At 37.3% G+C, this 13,585-nt stretch overlaps 1 protein-coding gene across 5 annotated transcripts in view; it reads left to right on the forward strand.

Annotated features, from left to right (window-relative positions):
* Nucleotides 1-13,585, forward strand: part of DCAF6 (DDB1 and CUL4 associated factor 6) — a 133,864-nt gene that overhangs the window by 45,884 nt on the left and 74,395 nt on the right. For 3 of the 5 annotated variants that reach the window (XM_042925389.1, XM_042925384.1, XM_042925385.1), the window contains exons 5-10: nucleotides 94-207; nucleotides 836-971; nucleotides 3,598-3,812; nucleotides 9,577-9,670; nucleotides 10,967-11,086; nucleotides 13,188-13,448. In XM_042925389.1, coding sequence (XP_042781323.1) covers nucleotides 94-207; nucleotides 836-971; nucleotides 3,598-3,812; nucleotides 9,577-9,670; nucleotides 10,967-11,086; nucleotides 13,188-13,448 — 940 coding nt within the window. The remainder of the gene's footprint in view (nucleotides 1-93; nucleotides 208-835; nucleotides 972-3,597; nucleotides 3,813-9,576; nucleotides 9,671-10,966; nucleotides 11,087-13,187; nucleotides 13,449-13,585) is intronic. The other 2 variants (XM_042925387.1, XM_042925388.1) reach the window with 1 other exon arrangement.

Raw genomic sequence — 13,585 nt, forward strand, 5'->3', positions numbered from 1 at the left:
ATTCCTCATTTTATTTCATGGAACGGTAGCGGTGTCTTTCAAAACCATCCAAGTGCTCAATAACGTTACCTGTACTTTTGTTTTCACCTTCAGATTATGACTGTACCCAACGACCCGTATACTTTTCTCTCCTGTGGTGAAGACGGAACTGTCCGGTGGTTTGACACACGCATCAAAACTAGCTGCACGAAAGAAGATTGCAAAGACGTAAGAATCAAATTTTTGTACAAGTGACAAAAAAATTAACATCATAATTAAAATCGGACAGTAAGCTATCTCTGGGTTCTAAGATTGTGGATGGATTTAATTTCATTAAATCTTGCTGACCTAACATAACTACTCAGTTTTAGCCTTGTATTTCGGAGTAATTTTTGTGTTTTCCTTTTCAGAATGTAATTTTCATTACTCAAATATTATTTGCTTTTTTAACCTCCAGTTTATCTTTCCGTATGATTTTTATTTTGATTGGTTTATAAGGAAAATTTACAATGTTGTGTTAGTCAATTTTGGAATTGTGTGGCAAGCTGTGAAAGAAGAAAAAAAAGGAATTTTCCTTATAGTGATAAACTGCTGAGGAGGAATATTGACCACGTATATCTATTTTGATCTCACGTCAGCTGAATTTGTTAGAAACGCTAACAGATATCTGAAAAATAAATGAAAAGAAAACCATGTTGTTGTTTTCCTTCTCATTATCATCCTAGCTTAGGATTTTTCAGAAAGGTTATTTTCTTCTAATTCAAAGGATAGTATTTTTAATGTTCAAGTGTTTTAAATCTTTACAGTATCCTCTCTGTGGCAGAGCTCTGTGACGCCGGTGTTTTCTCTTTCATAGGATATTTTAATTAACTGCCGACGTGCCGCCACCTCGGTGGCTATTTGTCCACCGATACCTTATTATCTTGCTGTCGGCTGTTCAGATAGCTCAGTACGAATATATGATCGGCGAATGCTGGGCACAAGAGCCACAGGTAAACAGCTGTATGTTAGAGAAAATATAAGATTCTGTCAGTTCAAAGAGTAAATCTGTAGGACATATTTGCAGTTTTAAAATGTCATTAGTTTGTCATAAAACTCAGTAAACACAATGTATTTAAATAATACGGATTCGTAGAAAAACAGCATTTTACCAAGGTTTTATGACCCTATCAGTGTGATGCTTTTGTAGTTTGTCACCTTAAAAAGTTGTAACAGTTCACATGTTAGTTTCCTATGACTGTCATAATGAATTGCCACATGTTGGGTGGCTTAAGATAACAGAAATTGATTCTCACATTTCTGGAGGCTAGATGTCTAAAATCAAGGTTTCACAGGGTTTTCTGCTGGTGGCTCTCAGGGAGGATCTATTGCATACTTCTGGCTTCTGGTGATTGCTATTAATCTTGGCTTTTAAATGTTTCATTTCAATCTCTGCTTCTGTGTTGACATGCCGTTCTCCCGTGTGTGTGTCTGAATCCACATTTTCCTCTTTGTATGAGGACATATTGGATCTAGGGTCCACTCTAATCTCGTTATGACCTCATCTTACTAATTATATCCGCAAAGACCCTATTTCCAAATATCCCAAATATTCCAGAACCATTCTGAGGTTCTGGGTGGACGTGAATTTTGTGGGGGACACTATCAGCCCACAACACTTCGCCTTCCTTGTTTTAAAAAAAATTTTTAAATTTCAATTTAGAGAGAGTGAGAAAGAGCGAACAGGGGAGAGAGGCAGAGGGATAGAGAGAGAAGAGAGAGAGAGAGAATCCCAAGCAGGCTCCATGCTCAGCATGGAGCCCAACGCAGGGCTCAGTCCCACGACCCCGATATCATGACCTGAGCCGAAATCGAGTTGGACGCTCAACTGACTGAACCACCCAGGTGCCCCGGCACTTGGCTTTCCTAATTTCTCTTTGCAGGAGACAGAAGAGTTAGAAAGAACAGTGACTTGGCTTTGTGTTACTGTATAGCATATGTTTATGCCTAAAGTACTGTTAGCGATGCTGTTGAATCCATCTGAAACTCCTCATTCGCTCCTCATCCACTGTGGGATCAAACCACTTCTGAACTACCCAACTGAAAGCCATCGTTCTTCAGCATTTTTCAGTAAGGGAAGGCCAGGATTTTACACCCACATGCCCACCAAATATACAAACATATGTACACACTTACATATATTCGCGTATTTTGTATTGCCCAAAATAAAAATGGACTTGGTCAGAAACTAACAATGTCAGGCTCAGGGTCAATTTATGTCCAGTAAAAATGAACATAGATTATGGAAATGGGAGGACGAGGTGGGGTTTGGTTTGGTTTTGGAACCGTGATTGAGGTGTCTTATGTATCTGGATATGCACTTTTAGGGGGAACAGTAGTGATATGGTATGAAATTGTAGGCTAACTTACTATTTCTCAACAGATGGGACACGGTTGACATTTTCGGCAGAACAAGGCCTCCTTGTGCAGTGTTCATACAGTTTTATGGGGCTCTCAGAATTTAGCATTCCCAGACCTCCAGTGCACAAAATGCCAGTTGACCCTTTCTCTATTATACTGTATTATGTTGATGACTACCAAAATTAATTAAAGTTGGAATACTACCCCCCTTCGTTATGTTATAAGAGGAAAATTTCAGGACAATCAAAAATCTTTTAAAAACATAGGGGAGCCTGACTCGCTCAGTTGGAAGAGATCTCAGGATCATGAGTTTGAGCCCCATGTTGGATGTAGAGATTACTGAAAGAAAGAAAAGAAAGAGAAGAAAAGAAAAAAGGAGAGGGGAGGGGAGAGGAGAAGAGAGGGGAGGAGGAAGGGAAGGGAAAGAAAGAGGGAAGGAAGGGAGGGAAGGGGAGCGAAGCAAAGGGAAGGGACGGAAGGGAAGTGAAGCGAAGCAGAGGGAAGGGATGGGAAAGAGAGGAGAAAGGAAGGAAGGAAAGGGAAGAGAGGGAAGGAAGAAAAGAGGGAAGGAAGGAGAGGGAGGGACAGGAAGGGGAAGCAAAGGGAGGGAAGGGAAGGGAAGAGAAGCGAAAGAAGGAAGAAAAGGGAGGGAAGAGAGGAAAGGAAGGGGAAGAGAGAAGGAAAGGAAAAGAAGAAAAGTGAATGTAAATTTAAAAAAAATTTTATTTGCTATCTTTTTAAATGTTTACTTTTGAGAAAGAATGAAAGTGCGAGTGGGGGAGGGGGAGAGAGAGAATCCCAGGCAGCCTCTATGCCGTAGGTCAGCACAGAGACCAACTCAGGGCTCAGACTCCGGAACCGTGAGATTGTTACCTGAGCTGAAATCAAGTCGGACTCTTAACCGACTGAGATACCCAGGTGCCCCTAAATCATAAATCATTTTCACTGATTAACTCCTATTTCTAATTAAACGCTTTATGTAATCTGGAATTCCAGCAACTCAGGAAATTTTTTTAAAAGATATGTAGACTTTATGCTGTATTCTTTATTATTTTGTTATAAAATCAGACTATTGAGAAAAGAGCCTCTTCTAGAAATAGAACAGGATAGTTTGGATTTTATATTGCTACATTAAATCACATATCTCATAATTCAGATTAAGAGTTTTTAAAATGTTTTTCTTAAAAAAATTCTACAACTTCCTATTTTCTTATTTAGGGAATTATGCAGGTCGAGGAACTACTGGAATGGTTGCCCGTTTTATCCCTTCCCATCTTAATAATAAGTCCTGCAGGGTGACATCTCTGTGTTACAGCGAAGATGGCCAAGAGATTCTCGTTAGTTACTCTTCAGATTATATATATCTTTTTGACCCGAAAGATGATACAGCACGAGAACTTAAAACTCCGTCTGCAGAAGAAAGAAGAGAAGAGGTAAGCTTACTCAAAACCATGTTCTTCGTTCAGTTCAGAAGACACTGACTCAGTGACTCCTGGGGCCTGTAGGCCTTCAAAAAATAGAATTGATTCGCAAGACATTTAGAGTCGAAGTTTTGAAAGAGGACTTGGAATATACCTGGAAGAACAGGGGCTGACTAGAAAAAAGTATTGTGAAACATTTTTAAAGAGAAAATTTTTAATAGCAAAATGTTTCTTTAACTTTGTGGATGCACAGGAGCAAGCAAGAAATATCAACAGTTCTAACAGTTGCGGGAAAAGCGATTAAAATAATAAAAAATGGGAGGTGTAAATTCCCAAGAGACTAAATGTTTCTGTTCATACACCAATAGGAGTTGTATCTGTTACCATTTTCTATTCACATGTGGACAGCAATCTCCTTCTCTCCTGATGGTGCCTCTCTTTCACAATTATGAACGAGTGGCATACATGCGTGGGTTTATTTTACAGAACACATCTGAGCGAATGAGAAAAAGGCAAGCTAAAATACACGCACACACACAATCGGGGGAGGAGGGGATTGCTGACCACATATGAATGGAAATGGTATTTGGTTAACTCCTATTGGTGAACAAAAACATTTAGTCTTATTGGAGTTTATATATCCCATTTTATATCTGTTACATATATATCTATACACATACGATATTCTGTATTGAAAACTAAGTGACAGAATTGCTGCCACTAAAATGACTCTACAATAGTGAACCATTAGGGTGCCTGGCTGGCTCAGTCATGTAGAGCATGTGACTCTTGGTCTTAGGGTTGTGGGTTCAAGTTCCACATTGGATGTAGAGAATTTTTATAAATAAAATCTTTAAAAAAAATAAAATAAAAATAAAAAACAATAAAATCTTTAAAAAAATAAAATAGCAAACCATCTTATTTATAAAAGGCAAAAACCAGAAAAAATGTATCTTTGGCAATATACAGCAATAGAAAAATGTTTGTTTTAACCTATTAAACTTCTTTCCCCAACATATTTTTCACTTTGGCTTTTTTTTTTGTTTGTTTTTGTTTTTTTTTAATGTCCTATGTTTAATCACTTGGCTTGTAAATGTTTTTGAAATTAACTGTTGCTTTATTAATTATCAGTGACTTTTTGGTATTGGACCAACTCCTATCAGTGAATGTATTTTGAAAGTATTAAGGAACAACAATTTTGTAATTCCTGTGAGATGCAAAACTAAATCCAGTACTTATGGTTGCAGGTTTAGAGGGCTATAAAATTAGGTCGGGATAACTTTATAAATCTGTTTTGGGCTTTTGAAAGTGTCAGTGTATTTAAATGAATTAGGAAATTGACAAAGAAAGGGGTATGATGGCTAATGAAAGCTGTTTTTTGACTTTATTGGCCTGATTGAAAACATGAGATCTGCTCTGTTATTTTGTTGCTGCTGGGTAGTTTTCTCTTGAGATGCGTGGTTTAGTGAATGAAGTTACATTCCAACTTCCTGACTGTTACATAATGAAAGTTGGAATGCAGAAACATTTGAAGTGGGCCAGCCAGCTTTTGTACCATAGAATACTTATGTGTTTACATATGTAAACAGAATATGTTTACATAATCAGGGTGCATGAGGCTGAGTCATGACAGTGAATGTGGTTTTCTCAGTGTTCTTTGTTGAATTAAGAAAAATAATTCTGAAAATGGATTAAAATTACAAAACTAAATTATGCTTCTATAATAAACCAAATAATTGACAGGTGTATATAGAAGTTGGTAGTCTGTCTCCTTCTTAATCTCAACATCTGTTCTTAAGTGTTTTATCCTAAATCCTTGACACGTGCCTACTGTGCACTAGGTCCTATACTAAACTTTAGAAAATCTGGGATGACTGTGACAAAGACATAGCCTCTCCCTCAGGAATTTACAGTTTAGTGGGAATAGAGGTATAAATAAATGAATATATAAAACTTAATAGAATTCTATATAAGAGTTATGTTCTGGGGCGCCTGGGTGGCTCAGTCAGTTAAGTGTCCGGCTCTTGATTTTCACTCAGGTCATGAATCCAGGGTCGTGAGATCGAGCCCCACATCAGCACAGAGCCTGCTTGGGATTCTCTTTCTTCCTCTCTCTCTCTGCCTCTCCCCTGCCCATGTACGCATGTGCGCTTGCTCTCAAAATAAATAAACTTAAAAAAAAAGAAGAAATTATGTTCTGTATGAGTAGACCAAAGGAAGGAATAATGTATTTTGATTGGAAATGTAAGAAATGATTGAGTAGGGTTTTAAAATATGAATAAAAGTTTCACATAATGATTTTTTCTTGTGTTTCAGTGGTATTTTTAAATTTTCTTAATTTGTGGGGGCTTCTTTTTATTTCTTTATATCCTCTAATAATTTCTCTTTTATTTTTTTCATTGTCTAGTTCAATTTTTTTACTTCTCATTTTTCTTATTTTTTGTGTTCCTTTTTTCTTTTTATTGTCTTTTCTGTCTTTTCCTTTTCCTCTAATATCTTTTTGACATTTTCCTATTTGCCCCACCCCATTATTGGACTACTTTGTTGAATCCAGTCTCTAATGTTCTCCTGGTCCCCATGATTTGTGCCTAAAATACATACCCCAGATCTGTAGTACAGCTTCCCATTCTGACTCCCACAACTGCCCTGATCCAAGGCATCAACCATCTCTCCTAGATTATTATGGTAGCTTTTAACCAGTCCCCCTGCTTTGACTCCTCTGCCCCCATAGTCCTTTAGCTACGTAGCAGCCAAAGTGATCCTTTAAAACCGAGTCAAATTATGCTGCTCTTCTGATCAGTACTACAGGTGGCTGCCCATATCATTTAAAGCCAAACTAAGGTTTCTACAGTGGCTTCAAGACCTTGTCTCATGTAGTTCTTGTTATTGCTGCTGTTCTCTCAGTACTCCTATTGTACTCTTCTCTGACCACGTCTACTTACTTACTCAGGCAGCCCAGGTGTGCTTTACCTTATGGCTTTTGTGTTTGCCAGGCATGAAATGGTCTTCCCAGATAATCACAGCCTTGAACTTTCCGGTACTGCCTATCTCCTTTGTCTACTTAATTTTTTCCCCATAACACTCAGCACTTTCTTTGTATATTTTACTTTTTTTTTTTTGTAATCTTGTATTGTTTTTCTACTCCAGTAGCCTATAAGTTCTGTGACATTGGGATTTTTGTATAGTTTATCCATTGATCTTTTTCCACTATCTAGAGTAGTGCCTGACACATAAAACATGCTCAGGAAAATCTTCTTTGAATAACTGAATTAATGCTTGTACCATTTTCGGTATTCTTGACTAGATTATTTTGCATATCTCAAAAAGTCAAACTTGGGACTGTTTTTAACTTGAATGTCTTGTTCCAGAAATAGTTGCTGAGGTTATAACAACCAGTTCTTTGCTTGTATAATATAAAGTTTCTTCCCCTAACTGTGGAGCAGGGCTCCATTCTATTCTAAATATAGTTCACATAGAGTGAGGCCCTCTGTTTCTGGAAATGATTTTAGTCTAAGATTTTGGACAGCTACCACACTAGGCTTTCTCTAATCTTCTGGTTATTCTGTGTCGTACTTGTGGCTTCCTGTGTAGATTTTCTATCCTCTGTTGCTCTTTGCCATATTTACCTACTTCTGGAATTTGTGAGGGTTTTTATTTTTCTGTCTTCTTTGCTGAGGGTGTTGAGATATTTTTTCCCCCAACCTTCTTATTGCTCAGAATGGTTTCCAAGAGAAAACAGAAAATTTACAGCTAAGTTGTCACCAAGTTTCTATCAAAATCTGCTTAATTGTCAGGGAAAATATCAGTGAATGTTTTGTTAAAAAAATAAAAATAAAGGGAATGACCCACAAAATGGGAGAAAATGTTTGTATAACATATATTTGATTTATGATTTAGAATCTGTATATATCCTATATTTTACTAATGATTTAGAATCTAGTATCCAAAATATATCAAAACCACAGTGAGGTACCACTTCGTACTCACCAGTTTGGCTAAAATAAAAAAGTCAGTAACGGTGTTGATGAAGACAGGAAGAAATTGGAGCTTTCACACGTTGCTGATAGGAATGTAAAATGGTGCAGCTGCTTTGGAAAACAGTTGGGCAGTTCCTCAAAAGTTAAACATAGAATTATCATGTGACCCAGCAATTCCACTTCCAGATGTATACTGAAGAGAATTGAAGACATATGTCCCCACAAAAACTTGCACATATGTTCACAGCAATATTATTCACGGTAGCCAAAAAAGCGGAAACAACTCGATGTGCATCGACTGATGAATGAATAAACAAAACATGGTATATCCAAATCATGGAATATTACTGAGCCGTAAAAAGGCATGAAATACTGATACATGGGGCAGCATGGATGAACTTCGAAAATATTATGCTAAGTGAAAGAAGCCAGACAGGAAGGGCCACATCTGCTTCTATTTGTGTGAAATGTCCAGAGTGGGCATATCTAGAGAGCCAGAAAGTAGATTGGTGGTCTCCAAGAACTGAGTCGAAGGAGAAATTGGAAGTAGCTGCTCGTAGCTATAGGATTTCTCTTTGAGGTGATGAAAATGTTCTGGAATTAGTGGTGATACAAGTGGTTACACAGCTCTGAGCATCTGCACCACTGACTTACATACTTTAAAAGGGTGGGTATTATGGTATATGTGTTATATCTCAATCACAAATGTTAAAAATATAAAAGTTACAGAGAATAATCAAGAGTGTCAAGTGCTATAGACATCAAAATAAGTTGGGCAGTGTGCCATTTGAATTGGGAGTTGATTGTTGATCATTTTGTCATTGATCAGCGAACTGAGCAATCAATCACCCGTTGATGACATTGGTGAGAATGAGTTCAGTGGAAAGATGGGAGCGTAAGGTAACGGTGAAGTGAAGGAGGAGTGGTAGATAAAGGAATAAATATAGACCTTTTTCAAGAAGCTTGACAATAAAGCTTCAGAAAACATGGGGAAAGAGTATAGCTGACTAAAAACATAAAATTGAGGTGTTTTGTGTATTAAAAATGGTAAAAACCTTTAGCATATCGTAAGGAAGAAATGAGGAAATGGATGCAGGTATGGGAAGGAGTAATTACTGAAGCAAGGTGCTTGAGGAGTTTGAAGGAACAAAATGTAAAAGCACAGATGGGAGAGATTAGGCCTTAACAAAATAAATGATACATCTTCGGAGAAAGGTTAGAAGAAATTAGGAAGTTGCAGATTATAGATAAGTTTGTAGAATGCAGCTGAGGAAATTGATGTCACTTCTGCAGGACTGACTGTATTTTCTCTGAAGTAGGAGGAAGAGGTATTAGCCAAGAACGAGGGAAACAAGGTAGAGTAGAGACCCTGAGGTGAGTCATGAAGGGTTGCAGTAGATGCTGGGGGGAATCGGAGACTAAACCGTCAATGATAATCAAATAGTGATCATTCCTCTTGTCAGGTATGTAGGTACTTGACCTACACTACATGTATCATCGTAATAGAAAACTCAGGCTCAGTGTGATTAGATAACTTCCCTGTGGTCAGCTGGTAAGTGATACAGGTGGGAGTAGAAGTCACCTACACATGATTTCAAAGTTGTGTTCAGACTCTTTAGGGTGAAGATGTTAAGTGTAAGCTGTACCATCAGTAGATCTCGTCCTTATAAGAGCTTTCGTATTTTGACGTAGCATCTCATTTGCATCCTCAGTAAGGAAAGCAAGGACATGGAAAGAATCCGTTAGACTTAAAGCGTGCTTTGAGAGTTGAGCAAATGAGTTTCGTCTTCGTCTTTTAGTTACGACAGCCTCCTGTGAAGCGTTTAAGACTTCGTGGTGATTGGTCAGATACTGGACCCCGAGCGAGGCCTGAGAGTGAACGAGAACGAGATGGTAACTATACTTTGGTTAGGCTTTTCTAATATGGTATTGAAAAAATAATCTTTTAACTTGTTTCTTTTTTTTTTTTCTTTTTTTTTTTTTTTTGCTGGTGTAAGTGATGCTGCAATGAATGTCCTTGTACATATATCTTAACGTACTCACGCAAGCGTATCTGAGGATAGATCCCTAAAAGTGGAATGAGCAACTGGGTCACTGGATAAGTGCATTTGTATTTTGATAGCTATCAAGTTACCCTCCAAAATTAATGCACTATTTTACCTTCCTCCTAGAAGTAGGAGCGTTCATTGCCATATAAAACATTAGGTATTATCAAACTTCGTGATTTTTGCCTTTTTATTAGGTGTAAAGAGAAACAAAAACTCTCCGTTTCCAACCCAAGAGTTTTATAATAGCAGATAAAATCTTTTTTTCCCTTTTTATCAAATGCCTTTGACAAAGCATAGGAAATTACCTTGGGAGCTTTAAGATGGCACACTTTTAAAATAGAATTAATCTGTGTGTATTTTACTGATTGGTCTGTAGCCAAAATCTTATTCTGATGACTTCTGAATTCTGTTAAGATCAAAAGCATGTTTATTCCCCAATATATTTTCCTTGGTACCATCTTATAATATATACTTACATATAAAGCTACATTACATAAAGGCAATGAAGTATAAAGTTTTCACAGAAAATTCGAGAACAAATGATGCGCATTTTAGATTATATGATTGTAGAATAAAATTACCAGTTTTAATTTGATGTCATACTTCATTTGGTAATTTCCTTAAGAGAAAACATATATTTGAAGGAGGAAAGAGGGAGAGGGAAGAGACAAATGCAGCAGCTTTTGGTTTTTGTTAATTTTGAATATATGGAATATGCTTACAGTATGATGAAAATAAATTCAGTTTAAGGAAATGTAAGTGAGAGGGCAAGCCTTTCTTATAATCAGTCAGTTTACAATTCATGAGCACTTCCTGGCTGTGCACTCTTCGAACTAAAGATGTGGGTTGAGGTCAGGATGGGAGATGTGACGGTACCTAAGAATAGGCAAAGATGTAGGAAATACAAATTCTATTCTTGAGGAACTCAGAATACAGATAGAGAGTGACTTATATAAACATTTACTATGAAATGTAATGATAGCTCTAAGAGATTCATATACATGCATATAATTTATTTAGGCAGTTTGATTCTTTTTTTTTAATTGTTTTCATTTTAAAGGCCTTAAAAATCTAGATTTTTGCATTAATGAAAGATCCTGACTTATTACTGAATTCACTGATGAGACCTGTATTGTAATAGGTGAGCAGAGTCCCAATGTGTCATTGATGCAGAGAATGTCTGACATGTTATCAAGGTGGTTTGAAGAAGCAAGTGAAGTTGCACAAAGCAATAGAGGACGAGGAAGATCTCGACCCAGAGGTAATTTTTCTCGTTAATTAAAGTCAGCCAAAAGCTGGCAAAAGCTGTTTTATATATTTATATATATTTATATGTGTATATATATATATGTATGTGTATATATATATATGTATGTATGTGTATATATATATGTATATATATATATTTTTTTTTTAATGTTTATTTTTAAGAGAGAGAAAGACAGGGTGTGAGTGGAGGAGGGGCAGAGAGCGAGGGAGACACAGAATCTGAAGCAGGATCCAGGCTCCCAGCTATCAGCACAGAGCCCGATGCGGGGCTCAAACCTACGAACCGTGAGATCATGACCTGAGCTGAAGTCGGACTCTTAACTGACTGAGCCACCCAGGTGTCCCGATATTTGTTTGCTTTTTTTTAAGTTTGTTTATTTTTGAGAGAGGAGGAGGGGCAGAGAGAGAGAATCCCAAGCAGTCTCCACACTGTCAGTGCAGAAACTGACGCGGGGCTCATGAACCTTAAGATCGTGACCTGAATCAAAATCAAGAGCCAGACGTTAACTGACTTGGCGCCCTTGATGTCTGTATTATTTATATCATCCATTTTATACCATTTTATATATAATATATGTAATAATCTATAATCATCACATATTTCTTAACTGTATTGTGTGAAGCAGTAGAGGACCAAGGGTTCTGAGTATAATTTGTCCCTTCATGTTGTAGGCCTAGTCCTTGTTTTTGCTTTTCTCAAAAAAAAAAAAGGTAAGGACATCTGATCGTCCCCTTTGAAGTCCCTTTTGTATGCATTCTGAAAATGGAAATATATAAAACTCTGTAGATAAAGAAGGTTTATATAATGGAATAGTTTCTCCTTTTGGTTACCTAGGCATTGGTTTCTAAGTGCTGTTTCTGGTGCTAGCTGACCCGTTTTCAGATCTTGGTTCACTACTTTCTAGCCTTGGGGTCTTTGGCAAGTTACTTCTCTCTGTCAAAAATGAGGAGTATAAATGTTAATTCCTAAGTTGTTAAAACACCAAAATAAAAAGTTACATTGATTTTTATCCATAAATGATTCGCGTTAACTCCTGCATCTCAATTAACTTTTTTAAAAATTCCTTAGACTGTGGATTTGCTTAAGAGCTATTATATTTGTGCTTAAATTTAAAATAAGAATTATTTAAACCATGGTCATTAAAAGAAAAAGTTCCATATTCTGTGGCAGTTGCATCTTGCAAGATACGAACTTGATTAGTCCATTCCATCTTTTAATAACATCTAGGCTTGGGGAAAATTGTTAATGTTTATTGATTATTCCTAATTATTCCTTTGCAGATAGCACAAAGCCTAGCATAGCACATAGTAGACACTCAAGTCTTTTTAAATCATGACTGAGTCATGTTAGTTTAATGGTTAAAACATTGCTAATGACGTAGGAATCAGAAACTTAACCTTATTTTGACCTATTTGTAACTTTACTCTTCCCAATATTTTTCTTAAATATTTCAGATACATTATGTTGTAGAATGGAAAGATATTCATAAAATCCACTCTCCTATTATCCAGTCATTAAGTCAGAATCATCATCTTTAAATTAAAGAGACTAGATGTTATTTATAGGCATTTCACAAGCTATTATTTAGCTTCGTATAAATGAAGGTACCATATTGAGCTTGAAAGGTGGATTATTTTAACAAAAATGTTCTGTAGATAGATGTCCCCCCCTCTTGATCAGCTTATGTGGTTAAATGGATCAGACCACCACTGGGTACGTTTGATCTCCTGAAATTATACAAATCTGTGTGTAGGTATATGCACGTGCAAGTACACATGTATTTCTTGTTTTTAATTTTTTTTAATGTTTATTTTTGAGAGAGAGAGAGTGAGCGAGTGCGGGGGGAGGGGCAGAGAGAGAGGGAGACACAGAATCCGAAGCAGGCTGCAGACTCTGAGCCGTCAGCACAGAGCCCGACGCGGGGCTCGAACTCACGAGCCGTGAGATCATGACCTGAGGTGAAGTCAGACGCTCAACCGACAACCACCCAGGCGCCCCAGTACACACGTATTTCTTTAATGTATCTCTTTAGAGTGGTTGGTTTTGGAAAGCAGTTAGTATTTGAATTTGCATTAACATGTGTTCTTCGAAGGTGGAACGAGCCAGTCAGATGTTTCTCCTCTTCCTGCGGTCCCATCGAGTTCTGATTTGGAAGTGGGTGAAACCGCAATGGAAGTAGATCCTTCAGCCGAGCAGCTTCTTCAGCCTTCGACATCCTCTACAGCGTCAGCTCAGGCTCATTCGACATCATCTTCTACAGAAAGCCCTCATTCTACTTCTTTGCTGTCTTCTCCAGACAACGAACAAAGGCAGGCTGTGGAGGCATCTGGACGCCATACACATCATCAGTCTGGTGAGGATGCTACTCATTAAATAGGCTGCGGTTCATCTGATGATTTCTGATAATGAAAACTTCTCTATGGGCTGATTTGAAAGATACTAAATCACATGAACTCATTCTTGCCAGAATAAATGATCAAAATGACATGT

The sequence above is a fragment of the Panthera leo genome, chromosome F3 (assembly GCF_018350215.1).
Source record: "Panthera leo isolate Ple1 chromosome F3, P.leo_Ple1_pat1.1, whole genome shotgun sequence".
Lineage (NCBI taxonomy): Eukaryota > Metazoa > Chordata > Mammalia > Carnivora > Felidae > Panthera > Panthera leo.